Genomic DNA, 20837 nt, shown 5'->3' with positions numbered 1-20837 from the left:
TTTTCGAGTTTATCGGGGCTCAGATTATCCCTACATCCTCCGTACAACGTCACGACAAAAGGACCATCGAATCGTGTTATCTCTTTGTTGCGTTCCACGATAAGCACTTCGAATTATCGATGTCACAGCCTTATTGGATGGTGATGCATCTTTATATTTTTTTCGAACATTGGCAAACCATGACATTCGTTATTTTTTCTCTTGTACCACAGGGTCTCCGCGTAAAAAGCGTCGTAGAGGAAATTGCTCTCTTCGTGGTGAATGACTGTACCAAGAAGGCGCGTGGCAAATGAGAAAAGTTTCGGTCAGATCGTGGCCAAGAAGTTCCAGAAGACGTCTGCGGTACCGTTTGCGAATAGCACGCTTGCCACGCTTCTCTCAGATGCTTTCCTACGCCCCCTTTTCCACGTTTCACCCACGAAAACTACTTAAACACCGATTACTCTGACAAAGCGATCCTTTTACTCCCTGTACTCGTTAGAATTCTGTCAAGGAAGGAAAATTAAAACCATCCTGGATCCTTTGCCATTGAGTGCACTCGATATTCATAAGGGAATCGAGCGCAACGACAATGAGTTTCGTTAAAGGATACTTGTTAATTGAAAGATAGTTTTGGAAATGCTATTTCGCTGGGCAAAGAACGGGGCATTGACGAGACATTCGAAAATTAGTCTCGATACTAAAGCAAGTCTCGAGAATTGTAATTTCATAAGTTAGGGAGACCACCATCGTTCGTGTCTTTCGCCTACCAGGATCTTACAATTTTAGAACAGTCTTCGCGGTAGAGAACGACGACCTTCGGTTTTACGACTCGTACCAAGAGGAGCCAGCTTGCATCAGATGGCCTCCGATCAACCTTAAATTAATTGCCTCTGTCCCATGCGGATTCCCGTTATTTAACGTACGCCTGTCGTCGTAGAGATTGCGTTCTTCGGAACGGGAACGAACTCGCGACAAAATTGGCTACACGATTCGCTATTTTCTTCGTCTGATTACTTCATAAATCCTCAGGCCGAGAATTAGGGAAGAATTTGCGCTTCCATTTTGCGCATCATACTTACAATCGAGACACAGCTGGTAGATTTTCTTCGCTTAGACGGTAGGCCACGTTTTCGCGGAGGATCTTAGACTGTTTCGACGCAGACAGCTTTGAAATTGGAGGCTCGTGTGGAAGTTCGTAAAATTTAGATGATCGTAAAGTTGACTTTTATTAGAGACTGGAATGTATCGCGGATGATGTATTCCATGCTCCGTCTATTGTTAACATTCTATCCTTCGTCTAAATGCCATTAGGTACCCGTCGTAGACAACCTTTCACGCGGTTGCTAGATCTCGCGAGACTTGTCGGACTTGTATTTTCCACCGGTATTGTCGACGAGACTTTATATTTGCTGTAAACTCTGGCGCGTCGGGCGCGTCGGGCGCGTCGGCTTCCGCGTTTTCTTCCTGTCCCAGACACTATAATTGCATCCGAAGGCGGTGTTCTCACGCGTCGTCCGACCGTACACGAATCGATTCGTTATAAAAGAAAGTTGATTCGCTTAGAAAACACGTCTATATCTTCCTGTCTTGTTGGGTCTCGATATCAAACTATTCGTCATCGCGTATTCCAATCTGTGAGGTGGAATTTCAGACTTCAGCTCGATTTCTTTCGTCGAGGTTGAGCAACAAGCCGGTTGCCAATTCCAGCGGCGGGGCGGTTCGAGTGCTCGGCAAAAGAAATATCTCGTGATCAGCGTCTCCAAGCAGTCTGTCCGCGCGACCTGAAAAACCCGATCGCCTCTTTCATTTGCGCCGCAGGAATTACGATAGCCACGCGATTTTTCACCGTCGTCCCACGCGTCTAGGATACCAAAGGCAAAGAGAGTGGAGAGGTGAGAACGACAGGGTTCGCCATTCGATTCGTCGATCAGTTTCTGCTCGACGAGCAAGCGAACTGGAACGTCTCGTATCGTTGATAAGGCTAGTCAATAACGAGAGGAGCTGGTGCGTTTTCTCGCATTTCATTTTCGACGTCTCGCTTTCAGATTGAAACGCCAATGTCGCGGCCGACGAAAAATTCGTGAAAGGCAACGAGAGGAGGAGATATCGAGGTAGCGGCGCGAAATTAAAACCGTGCTATGCCAGTTCCTCTTTCACGTCTGTCGAATCGAGGATACAATTGAAGTGAGGAGCATCGCGGAATCCGTCTTCCGGCAAGATGTGATCCAATTTCGTAAACCGAGATCCATGCGACCGTTTCGCTCGCGAGCATCGATTCAGCCTGGTCGATCAGCCTGACCGAGTGGGAGTCGAGTTACGAGGAAACATTGAAACGTCCGATACAGTGGTGGTGACTAACGATGAGACAACTCGAGCGAGGAGAGCCATGTCCGTACTTCGGTAAATCGATCCATCGATCGGACAGAATATTTTCCCGTAGTTCCACCCTTGAGAATGCTATTCGCTTCGATGACGAGCGCTAGTGATACCGTGAACAGACCGTGAACAGACCGTGAACAGACCGTGAACACTGTGCGTTGTCTTCATTCCTTCCTCCCTCGATGCGTCTTCAGAGATTCTAAGAATGTTGGAGCTGGTTGAACGCAAAGCAAATGGGATATCGTGGCCTTCTTGCCGCGGTCAAAATCTTCAATCTTTCGGCAAAGATCCAAAGGGGCTCTTCTTCTTGAAACGAGACAAAGGTTACGCGAGGGAGAAGCGATGGAGGAAGGAGAACGGAGGGTTGCTGTGCTCTCTAGGGCAGCTAGGATGCAATGACTCGTACAGCCCCGACACTCTCGGCACGTGGAAGTTCCTCAAGGTGTCTCGAACGAGGTAAACCTTCCACCATGGAGAATACTGGACCCTCCTTTCTGTACAGGCGAATTTTACGTCATCGAGTCCCACTTGCTCCGTTCGGTTGGTTACGCAATTAAGATTCCTCTAGGTGGTGGGCTTCCGCAAAAGTACGACCGATCAACAGTTGAGGATTTATTTATACTCGCGTTTCCCGCGACGACAGCTCGTTACGCGCCGCGCGAGAACCTCGTTATTCCTTGTGACGATGCAAAAGCGCAATAGAGAAAGTAATAGTGAAAGGTAAAGTGCGTGGGCGACAGTTGCAGGTGCGTAGCGGTTCTACTTGCGCCGACGGGTCAGGGCCGAAGAGCACGCATGCTCTCTCTCCCTTTTTGCGCCCTTTCGACCGAAAGCAGAGTACTACATGTATTGTCTTTCACTTTTCCAACCTTCCATGGAGATACAGCGCTAAATGATTTTTCTCGGTGCTCGTGAGCGAACGATTACCTCATTCTCGGGGTGTCGACGTCCTTCCTATTGCGAACCGTACGCCATCGAGTGTAATTTATACGCGGCACGTCGCTTTAATGGCGTTACAGCCACTTCTCGACATTCTGCAATAAACAAGTAAGTCTGCCCGACGTCCGCGTTTTGTGATTAGCGCATCAGAAGCTCTTTCATTTGACGGATTTATACATAGAGTTGCGAAGACACTCTAATAGCAAATTCTTCTTATTCCGATGCCTGATTCAGAAGATAAAAAGCACTTGACTGTAATAGTATACGGACAAATTACCCATTTAATCGACGGAGCTATTTAGCCCATCAAGAGACTCGTCGCGTCTAATCTCCCAAACTACTGCCCACTATCTTTCCTATCCTCTTGAACTCACGAAAAATCTCATATCTGGTAAATCCACACACAGGTTTCATGGAGTGTAAACTCGAGCAGAAATAGCAAAATCGATTTGTCTTTTGAATAGCTCGTGGCTCTTGGCGTAAGTGCTTCGTTCCTGACCGACGGCATTCCTTAGCCGGACGACGCTCGTAATATACATTTGCATTAACAGCCACGATGCAAACACGCTTGCTGGAACAATTTCTCGACGTTTTCGGACATCGCTCTTTTTACAAAAGTAACAAGTCGTTAAATATGCTCATCCAGGAACTAGTAAACGTAGCAGGCCGTTCTAGGGACGCGGTCGGCAAAAATTCAGTCGATCAGAAATGTAACATCCTGACATAATTTCAACTTTTGTCCATCGTAGCTATCGGTGCCTTACCTCCTACTACAGTTTAGAAGCAATAGCTTAAAAGGGAAGAACCCGTTTCCAGCTACTTTCGACGGCGCGCATACAAACAGACGAAATAAAGCGTTTCCGGGCCTGCAATATAACCATTTATGATTTTAAATAGGACCATTAAGTCCGAGATGATCCTTCCATTTTTGAGCGCGTTAATTCCAAGTAGCATCTGAATGGATTCACAACTGCGATTGAATGACCACCAAATGAAATCTTGTAAGCGAAGGGAAGGACGCGCTGAACCGCGATTACTGCCGTCGCTTATAAAATGGAAATCATCGCGCAGCCTCGAAGACGTTCTAAAACAGTTGCTAAATCTCGGCTCCATTTTCGAAAAGATCAAGATCGCGCGAAATTCGTTTGAGAGGCTAGTCGAGATCCGTGTGAATGCGATTTGCCGTGAGATCCACAACCCCAACTGAGAATGAATCAGTAAGCAAATGTGTCAGAGGAGCGCGTCCAAAGGGGTGGATGAACGGGGTCGTTTGAATGGGGCAGTGGTTGGACGCAGACACGTGCACCTTTTCAAAAAGATCTTCCGCCGTTCACGCTCCGCGAATTTCCTATCGTGGTTGCCGTTCGAATGAATCTACCCGGCCGATATAGTCTTTGGAACAGAGTTGACTGCTTTTTTCGTTTGCGTTCGCTTTTGAAAAAACAGAGTTTTCGTAGAAACAGTGCCCTCTCCTTGCCTTTCGATCCCTTCGTCATGGCGATAGGATTCATTGCAAAATTAGCTGCGCACGGTTTAGACAGGGATTGCGTGAACGACAAACGGATGAGTCGTTTTATTGGGTCATCGTATATGACGTCATCAATGTCCAACTGTCCGTGACAAAATTATGACGGGCTTGCCCTCGAAACGTAATGCGATGGTCACCGATTTGCGAAGGCTACTGCGCGATTTAATCTGACTGATAAGAACTGGTATCGTCGGTATTTAGATTGATCGCTATTCGCTACTTGATGGTAGACACGATACATTTCCTTTTTAAAAGCGTCATTTTGGAAAGTTTCCATTCGTTCCAGTGAATTCATTGAATAGGTATGTTTATGTATCGAGTAGATTGCTTTTGCAATACTTAAAAATACCGAGAAGCGATCAATCAGCCGTAGAGAGCGCATGAGAACGGCTGTTCGACGAACTATGGCGTTTCTCTGATGACGCGTAGTAGGTTGCTACGAATCCCGAAGGGTATGATTAAATTCAAAGACACATGAAATTTTCTTGGAAAACTATATTTTCTTCATTTTTACAATAAATTACATTAATTACATGTTAATTCCAACAATTTTGAAGGACCATCGTGTAGCATTTTATCAAGCAAAGCCTTGCCAATTAGGGAATGAAGCTTAATAAAGAGGCGATAGACGTTCATATTGCTCGTGCCGTGTTATTTAGAGTATTCTAGAAAGAGATTGGCTCTGACACAAAGTGTTTAGAGTACACAAGCTTCTTCGTGTCTCGCGTATTATCCCCATACTTAGTCGAGGACAGAATTGCACCAGCGAAGGAAGATTTCCGAAGAAATCCTTTCCTCTACGGGCCTCGGTGAATAATTAATCCTCTCTCGGCAAGCTTTCCACGTTAGTTGGAGCAGCGCCGACGCGAGCCGAGGTTTTATGAGATAATGCATAATTGACGCGCTCGTTGCTGCGTCGTCGACTAAGCTGGCACCTTTCACGTTTTTTTCCATGCCAGCCATGAGGGGATGAGCACTGGCGTGGGAGATGGAGGCGGAGGAGGCGTTGGCGGTGTGCAGGGGAGCGGTGGTGGAAGAAACACGCCACCCCATGGATCGCCCACCCCCATGGACAAGGCGACTTTGAAGGTCCACTTGCCTAAAGGTACATTTTCATCAAGATCGCGCTTTCCAGCAAAGATATTCTTGGTATAAACGCACGGGATTTCAGGTGGTTTCAACCTTGTCAAATTCGGTGACGCGATCGACGTGAAAGGTATAATTTCTTTAGTGACTAGTCGATTAGCGGTCGGAACAAGGTACTACCGAAACCTCTACGCTATGAGGCTGCATCACCCTGGCTCGGGAGAGAGCTACTGGCTGCACCAAGATACCACTATGTATCAGGTACTTTGAATCTTCAGGCTTAGTACTTTTCGCGAACTACTCGTCTGTTTCATCAGGTACAAGAAAAGTACGAGAAGAAACACCCGCACTGCGAGTGGAGGTACGAACTGAGGATACGATACCTGCCTCAGAATTTGAACGACCTGTACGAGAAGGACAGAGTAACATTCTATTACTACTATGACCAGGTATCTTGATGTCGATGAACATCGCAGCCTAAGTCTAATTTCTAGTGATAAAACGCTGATAGAACGGTGCTATAGGTTCGGAACGATTACCTCTGCGCAAACCACGCTGCCCTGGACCAAGACGTGGCGGTGCAGTTGTGCTGCTTGGAGATTCGCTATTTCTTCAAAGACATGCCTCAAATCGCTCTCGACAAGAAGAGCAATCTCGAGTATCTAGAAAGAGAGGTAGAGACGTCGTTGTACAGCATTCGCCGCTTTTTACCTTCATTCCATAAAAACGTCAATTGTTCGCAGGTCGGTCTGCACAAGTTTTTACCACGGTCCGTGTTGAACGGAATGAAACCAAAGGCACTACGCAAGTTAATACAGCAGCATTTTAAGAAAGTGGCTGTATTGTCGGAGTTGGAGTGCATGTTTAAGTTCTTCGATCTACTGAGGGCGCACTACAGATTCGACCAAGAAAGGTTCATATGTGCTTTAGGGGTGAGTCAGGTTAACCTTCTTGTCTCTTGTCAAATTTTTCTATTATATGTATATTTCGTCTTATTTGTACTATAGTCGAGCTGGTCTATACCCGTGGAACTAGTCATCGGACCAGATTTGGGCATATCTTACATGGCTCATAGGGGTGGAACGGTGGTAGGTTTTCTTGCAATCGAAACTTAATACCTTTCCTTCTTTTTTTCATTTTTATAAGTACAGAGAGTAAATGTGCTATTATAGCCGACGAGGATGGCAGAGTTTTCTCAGATACAGTCCATACAAACCCTCGTATCGGACTGCAAGGAACACGCGAAGGCGTGCATCCAGTTAAGGGTAGCTGGGGCAGCGGAAACACTCAGCATAACTTGCTCGAGTTTAGATCAAGCGGAAAGTCTTGCGGATTTGATCGACGGATATTGTAGGCTGGTCACTGAAAGTAACACATCGTTGTGGAACAGAAAAGGTAAGAAACGACTAGTGTCCCGCGTAAAGTAGCATGCCCTGAGCAGAAGCAAGCATTTAACGGTATAATATCTTAACTTTATTTCAATACTTACCTTCTTAGCGTTGTCATTTTAAAGCCAAGGATTTTGATATTTATGCGGAAATTTATTTTACTTTGTATAGAAGTATCTTGGATAATTAAAGAGTTAGAAACTTGCCATTTTACTTTCTCGTCTTTCTATTTATACATATGTATTCAAGTGTACTCATATAAATGCTTTGCACGAAGCCCCCCTCTTTGCTGTTTACGTTTACTAAAAATATACTAAGTTACAATCGTTTACACTTGCAAGCTGCATCGTGGAAAAACTATCCCTGTCCATGCAAAGGTTTGTAGTTCTTTGGATGACCCTTTAGTATATTTTCAGAGTAGTACTTTGCATGAAGTTCCCAGTATATCGATTTATACTTGTTCATTCTTTTCTTTTCGTTTAAAATAGACGCGCATCCACCGAAATACAGGCAAGATGGTTCTAACAGTCCTGAGAAGAATGCGAGCAAAACTGGCACTATTCTATCGGAAGATTACGCAGAGATCGTGGATGAGGAAGGAGACTACTCGACGCCAGCTAGTAAGCTACAATCAAATTAGCCTTATCACTTATTGTTGGATACGTGAAGGAAATTACGTAAATTGTGATATAAATTATTTTAGCTCAAAATTATGAAATAGTGAGAAATCAAGTGGAGCTGGGCGAAATTATTGGGGAGGGCCAATTTGGCAATGTACACAAGGGTTCCTACAAAGGAAGAGATAACCAAACCATAGCTGTCGCGGTGAAAACTTGCAAAGTTGACGCAGATCTTGCAACTTCTGAGAAATTCCTCGAAGAAGCCTGTAAGAAATTCCTTTATCAAAAATAAGAAAAATTGTAGCTAACGCGTGACTGATACACGTGCGAAATTTCAGACATAATGCAGCAGTTTGAGCACCCTCATATAATTAAATTAATCGGTGTTTGTTCGGAAGCGCCGATTTGGTTAGTGATGGAACTAGCTAGGCTAGGAGAGATGCGCGCCTATTTGCAATCAAACAAGCATCGTCTGGATCTTGCAACTCTTCTACTTTACACGTTTCAACTGAGTACTGCCTTATCGTATCTTGAGAGCAAGAAATTTGTACACAGGTATTCGATTGAAGTAGAATAGGGAAAGAGAAAATCTGTGTAGCAAATATAGCAATGATTCATTTTTCGCAGAGATATCGCTGCAAGAAACGTCTTAGTTTCCGCACACAACTGCGTGAAGTTGGCAGATTTTGGTTTAAGCAGATGGGTTGAGGATCAGAGTTATTACACTGCGAGCAAGTGTAAGTTGCCAATCAAATGGATGGCCCCAGAAAGTATCAACTTTCGAAGATTCACGACATCTTCTGACGTCTGGATGTTTGGTGAGTTTCCCAATATGTATAATATTTTAGTGCTTTTCTTCGTTTCTGCGAGATGATAGTGTGATCATGTGTGACACCTACGTCTCTTATAGGCGTATGCATGTGGGAGATCCTAATGTTAGGAGTGAAACCATTCCAAGGCGTGAAAAACAACGAAGTGATACGTAAACTAGAGAACGGAGAAAGACTTGCGTTACCAAATCACTGCCCTCCACGATTGTACTCGTTGATGTCTCAGTGCTGGAGTTACGAGCCCAGTAAACGACCAACGTTCAAGGAAATCAGAGAAACGCTGCAGTAAGTGCATGAAAAATTATGCTCATGGGTTGAATCTCTTGTTGAAATAATCACATACTGCGTCGTGATGTTACAGCGAAATTCTCTTGGAAGAAAAACATCAACAGCAGGAAACGATGAAACGCGAAAATAGGAGAGTGCAAGCCATGTCTTGGGGTACGTAAAAAAAAGAACTGATTTTGCAGGGTGTTTCAAAATATAATATAGTAGAACTGCAAAGAATTCATCGAAAAGAAGTATAAAGTAAAAGTTACACTGCATCGAGTATTTTGAATAACCCTATATACCTAGTGGAGATGTTCCATGGATCATGGAGCGGATAATGTCTCGTCATTTAGGTGCAGACGACGTACCGCCGCCGAAACCATCGAGGCAACCGCAAAACACGACGGATCAGTCTCACCTAACCGCCGCGGCGCCAGTTTCGACGTACATTGTGGCGCAAAGCCCCGAAGTTCTCGCGCAACTTCTCAAGGACAATGAAACTAGGGGGGTATGTCCCTCCGTCTACACAACTCCCGCCTCTCCATTTAACACTTTGGCGGTCCAATTCCAAGATGAAGATCAAGTCTTGACTACCGCCCTAGTCTCCGATCTACCCTTTTTCGATCCAGCTCTTTCGGAACCTTCCGCTTCTCACGACACTCAATCGGGTGATTCGACCTTGTCCGACACCAACCTAGACTCTCTCGAATCCTCCGACGGCCCTCAAATGTCCAGCCTAAATATTTCAGAGACGACACAAACCCAATCACCCGCTGCCAATAGAAAGCAGCAGAAGGTTAAAGAGATGCAAAATTTGTACGCGGTCAGTTCGAAAGTGGTCGGTAGCATAACCGGAGATCTCTACTCGCCCGTGCAAAAATTCTCGGTATCCAGCGCCGTTCCTGTAAACACGACTTGCGCCGAGATCTATGGACCGGTCGCTAATTTCACTCAGAGCTCCGCTATTGTCGGTAACCTCAGTCAGAGCCCCAGCGTTGGCGGGAACTTTGGCGAGAATCCTGGCAATTTCGGCCCTAGTAGTTTGAACAGTGGTATCGTAGTATCAAACAGTCAGACACAATCCTCCAATTTCGGCCAATTCCCTGGTACGAACGCGAATCAAGGGCTAAGCGTCGGTCAGTCCAGCTTAAGTCAGAGCTCGAGTTGCGTGCAGAACCTGGCTGCTAGCGGCGCGTATCCCCGTGTACCCGTCGTTAATTCGAGTAACGCCAGCATTCCTACGTCGAACGCGGAGTGTCTCTACGGTCCAGTTTTGAAATTCCGAGCGCAAAATCTACAGAACCAAAATGCCACCGAGTTGAAGCCCGCGAACGTGTCGGTCGCGACATGCGTTCAAACTTCAAGGAGCAATCTGACGCACGTGGCCACTTCGGCGCAGAATCTTCAGTCGCAAGCAATGATGCACTCTCAGAATTATTCGCATCAACAGCAGATATATTCGAACATTAGTCTTTCCGGCTCGCAGCCGATCTATTTGGCGCAATCGCAGCACGCGCAAAACATCCAAAGACAGAATCCTGTTCATCAGCCAGTTTCTTACGTCCCGACGCAACAAATGAATCAGCAGAACCTCGCAAGCGGCGCCAGCCCGATTTACACGGCTCACGCGACCTCCGTCACGGTTGTGCAAGCTCAAAAAGTCCAGGGTAGCGCGTACGTGCAACAAATGCAATCCGCAGTTGCGAGTCACATGCCTATTTCTCAAACAACGAACGTGAGTCAGCAACTGCCGCCCTATGGGATAGCGCAGAGTCACCCCATTCAAGCGCATTTCGCCGCGTCAGCTGGCTCAGGGGCCCAGCATCACCACCACCACCACCACCACCAACAGCAGCACGTTCACCCGGGTGCCTCGAACTTCGTAGCCGGTCAACAATCGAGTTCTATTGTCGTTGGCACGCAGCACTGTCAATCGACGCAGTGCAACATTGTGAACCCTGTGACAGTGATTGCGAAATCGAGTACGGCGCAAGTGGCGAGTGGAGTCGCGAAAATCACCACGTTCGTAGCGCAAAAACAAGACGAGCAACTGACCAGCTCCACAGACGGTACACTCTCCGGATCTCTGATATCCTCCGCTGTCAGTGATAGCACCATGTCGTCGAGCAGCTCGATGACAGAGGAGGCGCAGCAAGACCAGGTTTGGTAACGCCTCCTAGGAATGAACAATCGCATACTCTTCTCTGCAACAAGCATATTTGTTTTTATTTACGATTCAAGACTCTTTGCGGCACCCCAATCTACACTTCTGTTGCGAATTGGATGTTAATCTACGGATATGTATATACATGCTTTTGGTATCGTTCAAATTCACACGACACACGCGAGCCTATTTTTCTTTCGTTACACGAGTAGATGTACCTACAATATTTTTTCCTCTTTTCATTACAATTCTGGATTATTTTGTTTCGCAGTCTTGGTAGGCTAATCCCTTGCATGAAGAATGACCATGACAAATAATAATAATAATAATAATAATAATAGTAATAATAATAATAATAAGAAGAAATTTTATTACTGTAACAATCTAAGCTGCATGGTAACGAGTATGATTGCACTACTCTACATTCTGCAGTTGGTTTTTGCATCAAGAATTATGCATCTCTTTAATTTTACTGTGTACATTTGTTTATCGAAGCCAATTAAGTCAGTACATTATCATAGGATGTGACCAAATGGTGGAATACAATAAGTGAAACGAAATGTTCTCGTTTCAGAGAATTGTGCAGTCTCAGTTGTTTGACAGCGTTACTGAAAATTTCAACAGCGGTCTCGAGGATGAGCAAAAGTTATTGGAGCAGCGGCTCTTGGAACAACAGCGTCAATCGGAAGAAGATAGCCGCTGGCTAGCGAGGGAGGAGGTACAATTAATGATTAATAAGTAATTTTTATATCTATTATACGTTATTGATTATTATTACTGACTTTTTTCTTTCATATATATTCAGAAACGTTTATCTATCGCCACAAGCGGAGATGAAAGTGCTAGTCCTCCGGTTCCTCGTTCAGTTACACAATCGCCAAATCATGAGCAACATAGCGCTAATACTAGCTCTTTAGGTTCGGATAAGAGTACTGAAAAAGTGATCGTCGTGAAGGTATTGCATATAGATTATAAAGAATCGAACAAAAATTCTTCCTTTATTAATACAATTAATCAATAATACAATTGAATTATAGAAAATGGAACCTACACCAACTGCAGACCTAGATAGGACTAACGACAAAGTGTACGATTGTACAACCAGCGTAGTTCGTGCTGTGATGTCCCTTTCACAAGGTATACATTTTTCTTCAGTGTAATCCCCGATCGTTATTTAACAGTATATTGTGGTCTCAGGTGTTCAGCAAAGCAAAGCCGAGCAATATCTGGAATTGGTACGTAAAGTGGGTATCGAGTTAAGAGCTCTCCTGTCATCCGTGGACGCTTTAATCGACATATTACCCATATCTGCTCACCGAGAGGTAGAAATGGCGCACAAGGTTCTTAGCAAAGATATGGCAGAATTGGTGACAGCTATGAAACAAGCTCAGAAGTATAGCGCTACGACATTGGATGCAGAATATCGAAAGTAAATGCTTTGCAATACCTACATGATGGTAAATGCGTAAATCATAAACGTAAGAAAATCTTAAGAAAATGTTTGGCATTTCAGAGGGATGCTATCTGCCGCCCACATCCTAGCGATGGACGCAAAGAATCTTCTAGATGTGATCGATTCGATACGTATACGTTATCCCTACGTAGATAACCAGATTTGCCAAAAGCAGAACGACATTGGCATTCTTCAGGGATCTACACCAGAGAACCGTATCCGTTCCAGCCAGTCCGGGGAACAATTTTTGAGAAGAAGTCAGTCAACAGAACGTCAAGGCACAACATTTAGACAGAGCCAAAGCGGTGATCTTTTGCATAGAATGGGACAATCGGTGGACCGTTCTTTACAGGTCAATTTTCATTTTCTAAAGGTCTATCCATGAATTACTCTAAGAAACAGAGATACTAATAAAAGAATTTTTTGTTTATTTAGGGCAGTCAAAGTGACGTCAGTTCAGGCTCCAGTTTAGAAAGGAGGCATCACATTGTAACTAACAGTCTTGAGCGCAATTCGACGACACGGAGGCAAATGTCTACAAATAGTTTAGAACGAAAAAGACCATCCTTATCGTGTAACATCAGCCCTATGAATACTTCAGTTAATTTGCCGCCAATGGTACCTGTTACCTGTAACTTAGTCCAAACGGTAGCACCTGTTATTCACCCAAGCCAGACAGTCACTACAGGTATCAGTCAACAGGCAGTGTTCGCGGTTAACAATAAAGCGACAACTGAAACTGCGACAAGTGATAGCTAACAACGAGGTGCCTTGTACTAAGGTAAATTTTATTATCGCATACTTTCTTTTACGTTCATAATTCGATGTTTACGTGTATGTTTCGCATGTTTCAGGTAAAACTTCGAAACGATATTAGTTTTGATGTACATAGACGTCATCGTACGAGTTACCCGTCTACATCTCGCGCATAATTTCAATAACAGAAGGTTTAGTATCTGCGCTTTATAGCCCTTTTTAACATTTAACTATACGGACTTTGTCTAAACGTACTTATAGATAGGACAGTATTCGTTAGATGTAGCAGTAGATGAATTATCATTACAAGTAAGTCACAGCGATAAAGAAATCACTCCAAAGCTTTAGAATTATTGTTAATTTGTTATTGTATAACGAAGAATCGCGTGTGCAGGATGATGCAAAAGACATTTGTAAGAATTCTCATTGATAGACGTATGCAACATTCACAAGACAACATATTTTAATCTCCCGATAAATGAACTAACGTTATTGAAAATGAACCGAAAAAATGATCTACTATACAACTATTATGTATACGATTCAATGTTATCAGACATCGTCTTATTGCATCCTCCTGTAGATAGTTGAATAATTCTATATATATTATATTTATATAAATATCTTTAAAAAAATAGTTCATACCGTAATATTTTGCGGAAATTTTATTTCACGTATAGATAAAATTCTGATAATGTTGTTTTTATGATAATGAATCAATAATTTAATAGTCTATTTCCTGCTACGGGGAGTGATTATAATGTAGAAAAAGAATGGGACTGAATGTTATTTCTATTATGTAATTATTTAACAATTCATACCGATTTGTGAAATTTATACAGAATGTTTTATAAAAGAAAGAAAACGAATCATTCTTCAACGGCAAGTCAGTTCCTAAGAAATATTTATAGACAAATTTCGTCTTCATTTAAGAATACATAGTATTGACAATTTGTCGACGCAATGCGCCTATAAGTGCAATGCATTTACGAAGCTATCAAATATTCCATAGATGTAAAATTATTCCATTCGCATAGAATTAATTATTTTTTCACGTTCCTGGGAATGCTAAGTTTCATATTATTGTTTTTTACTATTATTATTCTATGACATTCGTGGTTTTATAAATAATAATGTGCCAAGGCGTGCATGCTTTTGTAATCAACAAATTTTTTTATTAACAAATTGAACGTGTACAGTTATATGTAGATTATTAAACTCTCCCAGGAATTTATGGCGATAATGCTGACGCTGCTATTGTATCGTAAGCAAAAAATACATTTTTTCAATTACAGTAAATGTATATAAAAATAAATATTCTAAATTCTTATCGTTTAACAGTAATGTTGAAAAATTGAGTACATTTTATTTTTAACAACATTTATTTTTCATGAATTTTTTGATAAAAAAGATATATTTTGCAATTCATTTATTATCAAAACTGTTCAAATGACCAAGATGTTCACATCACTTTTATTCTACGAATATTACAATATGTATTGTGTTTTCAATATTACTACTGTTATATCATTTTCGGTTATTTCTTTTACATCACATGTGATTACTACAACTGCGTCATGACGAATATTATAATATGTGATGCTATGATTAAAATAAGTAACATTAAAAAAGAAGCTATGCGTGAAATTTTCTGCGATTGAAAATTTAAGGAGCCTGCATATTTTGTATAACAGTTAATAATTTTTCTTATTTATTCTGTTATTGTGATAATGAAAATTTTGGTAAACTTACTTCACAACTAAAAGAGTTAATATAAAAGCACATTTTATTTTCGCTTTACAATTAAAATTGTTCTAAAATCGTACAAAATTTCATAAATTTTAGTAAAATGACATATATAAGACACTGGTAATAGATAGTACAAGATAGCGGTTCTTTACATTATGATCGCAGCTCTTTAAGCAAATATATGTATTAAAACCACGGCAATCTATTATGATTGATGATGTTATTGCTATCAACTAAGCGATGAATGATAGAAGTAAACACAATGCGTAACAATATTTGGAAGATATTTATAACATCGTGTACATGTAACTATGTATTATGCCCGCAAGCGAAATAAACAACGCGAATGATTTCAGTATTGTGAATAGTTTTCATTTATTATTTACCGTGTTTCGAGCTATAGTATTTAATGTTATTAATCGCTGAACATCTAGCGTACTTAGTTAAGAGGGCGTTGACGTTCATTTTATTCGTTGTTAAATTTCTGAAAAAAAGGAGAAAATTTATAATTTGAAACCAAACTCTATAATCATAAAAATTTGTTCATTTACTTACAATATGTAAGGTGTTATTTCCTCAACTGTCCATTTATCTTTTACTTTGAAAAGTTCATTGAATCTTTCATTAATACTTTTTGGTAAATCTGTTTCTAAAAAAGATATTATTTCCTTTTTCAATGTTGAACTATTCCATGTAACAAGGGCTATACCACTTAAATATTCTTCTCTTGGCTTCATTTCTAAGTTAAAAACAAAGGAAGAGAAAATTGTAATATGTTATCAATTTCATACATTCAACAGAATTCTTTATCTGCAAATGATATCTTACTGTCTGGAGTACCAATGCACCAAGATTCCATAAATTGTTTATATTCAGTTATTGGTGAAGCTGCAAGAAGAACTTTTGCCAAACTTTTACAGCATTTCTCTTCATTATATCTGTAATATCATCCATTATCACAATGATACAAAATAAAAGTGTAACTATACACAGTGAAACGGAAATTGAGTACCTATACAAATGTTTCCCATCTTCTTTAAACTTTTGACTTACTTCTGCATATTTTAAAAACAAAATATCAAAAATTGACTTGGGAATGAATTCTTTTAATGCTTCATATGTTGCTTCTTTATCTACTTCATTTAATTCCCAACAATTTTCATCAAACAGATCCAACATTAATGTTAAACTTCGTATTTCAAATTCAAATGATATCAGACGAACATAACCTTCAAATCAAAACAAAAAAATAATTGCTCCATTAATATGAATAAATTACTATATTATTTCATCTTAATCATATAAAGGATATTATACCATCCATATTAGCTATTAAATAATCATTCAATGCTTGATTTAATTCATCTTCACTAGCTTGTATTTCTGCTTGTAATCTATGATAGTCATAAAAATGTTCTAGACTAATTGTAGATTCATATTCTGTTCCTTTGAAAGAAGAAGGCTCAAGGAGGTCAAGCAATTTTGTCAGTTTAGGTTTACACTCCTTTACCTTAATTATTTAAAAAGATTAGACAAGGCAAAGATTCATGAAGTCTGTTATAATACACAATTTTCATACCTCATAATACTTATGGAATATACCTGAAATATTGTAACTTTCTATTACTCTGTCATTTCTATCTTTATGTGTTTTCTCAAAGAAATTTAAATTTGGAATCAACAAACATGAATTAGATGTTTCTGCCTCCTTAACATCATATGTTCGAGTTTTTGTACATAACACAACAGAATCTTCCTTATTCCCCTGAAACATTAAACTGCAATATTGTTGGAAACATTAATTGTTGCAAAATTTTAGCAACATGACAGAAACTCAACAAACACATACCTGTCCCCTCTATTAATTGTTCCTAATAAATGCTCATCAAGTTCTAATAATTTGGTATGTTCGTTTGCATTCCATTCCGATACAGAATATAAAACCTGAGTCACATTTTGCAAATTAGATTCTTTAATTAGAGCTAATTTCAAAGTTTCTCGGATTTCGTTGACTTTCCGTGAATATCTAGCCGAAATTAAAAAATTGTTATATTTTCGACATATTGCCTATCTGTGGGAAAAGTATAACAATAATAAAATCCAATATTTACATAGTAGTTCTTGTCTCCATTCTGTAATATTTTTGGTATTAAAACATCATTTAACAATTCCAAATAGATTATAATATCCTATTATCTGTTTAAAAAGATATTAACTTCAACTATTTCGGATCTACATTATTTATAGACACCTTGCCTAAATATGTGTAATACATTCAACAGTTGAAGTTCGTTAACTTATTGCGAACAAATATTCAAACCAATTGATCAAAATATGGCAGTGGCCAGTGAAACGATGTACCTAGTCTTAGCGGTGGCTTCGGCTTCAAAACTACGCCAATTAATAAACACATTATTCAGTAATTTATAGGCAATCTGATAATACAGAATCATTACAGAAACTCTACAGATTATTATGCAGTGATAAGCTTTTACCAAGTAATCATGGAAATTTTGTATCTGCAAAAATAGCACCCGAAAATTTATTGGTGGTACAGGGCCCTCATGATACGGCCATGAAGAAACGTCTATGACTATGCAAGTCAAAGAGTTTGATAGTCAATCAAAAAAATTGCAAGCAACAAGTCTGCCATCTATCAGCGATGAACAACACCAACATCGTCGTAATTGTTAATTTCCAATGAAACCAATCAGTCGAATTAAACGTGTTGTGCCCTAATAATTTAATTCCAGTTTTTGTGACATACAGTACAGGGACTCTACGAATTATTATGCAATGATAAAAACCTACAAACATTGCCTACTTATTGTAAAAAAAGCACTTGAAATATTGAACTAAAATACTTGGCTCCCATTTTTATCTCACTTCACTGCACCTTCCACATTTTACCGATACTTTATCACCATTTCACTCTAACTCCACTGCCACTTCAGTCTCCTTTCAACTCCATTACACTTCCACTACCACTTCATTCTCACACAACCTCCTCATAATTAAGACATCACTTCCACACCATACCCACGCATTCCCACTTCAGACACACATTACTCTCACTCCACCTCTTTCCCACATCACTTCCATGTCATTTCTACGTTCCTACCAAATCACTCCTACGTTACTGCATCGTCACTTTTGCAATCCTCTCACCCACACATTTATTACACTCACACCACTTCCACATCACTCCCACATCACTCCCACATCACTCCCACATCACTCCCACATCACTCCTACATCACTCCCACATTACTCCCACATCACTCACACATCACTTCCACATCATTCCCCCATTACTCCAACTTCACCCACCACATCACACCCACTTCACTCCCACATCACTCCCACATCACTCCCACATCACTCCCACACCACTTCCACATTATTCCCGCATTACTCCAACTTCACCACCCACATCACACCCACTTCCCTTCCACTTCACTCCCACATCACTCCCATTTCACTATCAAACTTCCATACTACTGTCACTACATATTTACTTCCAATTCATGCTCCCAAACTAACACATGGCGCCATCTAGCAGTGTAACTTTGAACTAAAATAAGAAATTATTTATTTGGTTCGGGGTCTCCACCGCTAGATGGCGCCACTTGTCAATTCCCAAAATTTCCAAAATGCTCCTCGCGAAAATGGGAATTGACAAGTGGCGCCATCTAGCGGTGGAGACCCCGAACTAAAAATATCATTTCTTATTTTAGTTCCAACTTTGTCCGCTAGGTGGCGCCACTTGTAAATTCCGAAAATGCTCCCCGCGAAAATAGGAATTAACAAGTGGCGCCATCTAGCGGACAAAGTTCGAACTAAAAATAAGAAATGATATTTTTAGTTCGGCCCTGAGCCGCTAGATGGCGCCACTTGTCAATTCCGAAAATGCTGCACACGAAAATGGGAATTGACAAGTGGCGCCAACTAGCGGTGGAGACCCCGAACTAAAAATATCATTTCTTATTTTAGTTCCAACTTTGTCCGCTAGGTGGCGCCACTTGTAAATTCCGAAAATGCTCCCCGCGAAAATAGGAATTAACAAGTGGCGCCATCTAGCGGACAAAGTTCGAACTAAAAATAAGAAATGATATTTTTAGTTCGGCCCTGAGCCGCTAGATGGCGCCACTTGTCAATTCCAAAAATGCTGCACACGAAAATGGGAATTGACAAGTGGCGCCATCTAGCGGTGGAGACCCCGAACTAAAAATATCATTTCTTATTTTAGTTCCCACTTTGTCCGCCAGGTGGCGCCACTTGTAAATTCCGAAAATGCTCCCCACGAAAATGGGAATTAACAAGTGGCGCCATCTAGCGGACGAAGTTGGAACTAAAATAAGAAATTTTATTTTTAGTTCGGGATCTCCACCGCTAGATGGCGCCACTTGTCAATTCCCATTTTCGTGTGCAGCATTTTCGGAATTGACAAGTGGCGCCATCTAGCGGTGGAGACCCCGAACTAAAAAAATAATTTCTTATTTTAGTTCAAAGTTACACCGGTAGATGGCGCCACGTGCTAGTTTTTAATAGGAGTATAATGAAAATGTGCTAAAATCGAGATTAGAAGTGATGAAGGAAGGAAGTGGATGTGGAAGTGAAGTGAGAGTAGTGTGTTTTAAAGTGAATGTGATGTGGAAGTGATGTGGAAGTGATGTCGAAGTGATGTGGGTGTGATGTGGTAGTGGTGTGGGATTGATGTGGGAGTGATGTGGGAGTGATGTGCTAGTGATGTGGGTGTGATGTGGGAGTGATTTCGGAATGGTGTGGGATCGGTGATGAAATGACAGGGAAGTGATATACGAGTGGTGGAGGAATAAAGTGGATGAATAGGTGGTGTGGGAGTGTGAGAGTGTAACAGGAGAATTGCCGAAGTGGCGTAGGAGTGATAAGATGGTAACAAATGTAGTCGAATATTTTATATTATGGTTGCCTTTACATTACACAAAATTATATTTATTATCTTACAACTGAATGCTTGTGTCTACAATACTAGGAGATCAATAGTCAGGGATGCCCAGTTGTTGTGAAGAAGCGAGGGCTTCGGTGGACCATGGGATCGTGGTACCATTTAGGAGAAACTGTTGATCGTAAGGTCAGGGATCGGCTGAAGACCGCTGCGTGCTGCTGCGATGTGTGCGCGCTGAAGTGTCAAGAGTGACTGAGAAGAGAAGTGCGCTTTTCGGCGATCGATTGATCATAAATTGAACCTGGTGGAGTGAGCGAGAAGATAGTGATGGCAAACCCATGCATTCTATCATCCTTGAACACCGGAGTATTGTTGAATAGGGTATCTTGTTCCCAATAATACCGTACACCTGAGACAATACTTTATTGTATACGTTTTCCAACAAGACTTAATCGATCTCGATGAATTGATATTTCCGATCAAATAATCATAGCAGCAATTATTAATATGTTTGTAGTACAAAAATGGTAATGGATATTGCAAATTCCTTCGAACACGTAACATCAGTTATAAACATGTGTATACAAATAACATGATTGATCTATCCAGTACCTCGACTTAATGTATACACACACACACACACACATATATATATATACGTATACATAGTTGACTACTTAGTCGATTCTGCGCAATTCGTGCAATCACTTTCAGCCCTGATATTACTCTTATGACAGTTCGGGATGGAAAGGTTGCACAGAACGAA

The 20837-nt window shown here is 41.1% G+C and overlaps 2 protein-coding genes across 5 annotated transcripts in view; one reads left to right on the top strand and one right to left on the bottom strand.

The window, feature by feature from the left end:
• Positions 1-15502, top strand: part of Fak (protein tyrosine kinase 2 Fak) — a 32996-nt gene extending 17494 nt beyond the window's left edge. Inside the window, exons 2-23 of one of the 2 annotated variants that reach the window (XM_076383485.1) lie at positions 5788-5933; positions 6000-6175; positions 6232-6363; positions 6439-6588; positions 6658-6846; positions 6922-7002; positions 7087-7309; positions 7644-7679; positions 7791-7922; positions 8006-8188; positions 8261-8477; positions 8550-8740; positions 8833-9037; positions 9114-9193; positions 9376-11183; positions 11761-11904; positions 11992-12141; positions 12224-12323; positions 12384-12615; positions 12700-12991; positions 13075-13420; positions 13494-15502. In XM_076383485.1, the coding sequence (XP_076239600.1) occupies positions 5798-5933; positions 6000-6175; positions 6232-6363; positions 6439-6588; positions 6658-6846; positions 6922-7002; positions 7087-7309; positions 7644-7679; positions 7791-7922; positions 8006-8188; positions 8261-8477; positions 8550-8740; positions 8833-9037; positions 9114-9193; positions 9376-11183; positions 11761-11904; positions 11992-12141; positions 12224-12323; positions 12384-12615; positions 12700-12991; positions 13075-13398 (5181 nt within the window). In that variant the 5' untranslated portion in view covers positions 5788-5797 and the 3' untranslated portion in view covers positions 13399-13420; positions 13494-15502. The remainder of the gene's footprint in view (positions 1-5787; positions 5934-5999; positions 6176-6231; positions 6364-6438; positions 6589-6657; positions 6847-6921; positions 7003-7086; positions 7310-7643; positions 7680-7790; positions 7923-8005; positions 8189-8260; positions 8478-8549; positions 8741-8832; positions 9038-9113; positions 9194-9375; positions 11184-11760; positions 11905-11991; positions 12142-12223; positions 12324-12383; positions 12616-12699; positions 12992-13074; positions 13421-13493) is intronic. The other variant, XM_076383486.1, reaches the window with a different exon arrangement.
• On the bottom strand, positions 15489-17753 carry LOC143182499 (sister chromatid cohesion protein DCC1). 3 transcript variants are annotated; one of them, XM_076383516.1, is made up of 10 exons: positions 17506-17753; positions 17256-17276; positions 16994-17170; positions 16831-16922; positions 16724-16746; positions 16462-16654; positions 16157-16373; positions 15973-16082; positions 15700-15883; positions 15489-15628 (listed from the first exon to the last, which is right to left on the bottom strand). In XM_076383516.1, the coding sequence occupies exons 1-10, from the start codon at positions 17595-17597 to the stop codon at positions 15523-15525; spliced, it is 1215 nt and encodes a 404-aa protein (XP_076239631.1). In that variant the 5' UTR covers positions 17598-17753; the 3' UTR covers positions 15489-15522. The 3 variants fall into 3 exon arrangements, with proteins under 3 accessions (XP_076239631.1, XP_076239633.1, XP_076239632.1); XM_076383518.1 differs by having other exon boundaries at positions 16724-16922; XM_076383517.1 differs by lacking the exon at positions 17506-17753 and adding an exon at positions 17361-17400 and having other exon boundaries at positions 16724-16922.
• Between the last annotated feature and the right edge of the window lie 3084 nt (positions 17754-20837).

Source organism: Calliopsis andreniformis, chromosome 8 (genome assembly GCF_051401765.1).
Source record: "Calliopsis andreniformis isolate RMS-2024a chromosome 8, iyCalAndr_principal, whole genome shotgun sequence".
In the NCBI taxonomy this organism is placed as follows: Eukaryota; Metazoa; Arthropoda; class Insecta; order Hymenoptera; family Andrenidae; genus Calliopsis; species Calliopsis andreniformis.
Note: the sequence above shows the minus strand (reverse complement) of the source record. Positions and strands in the feature narration are given on the sequence as shown.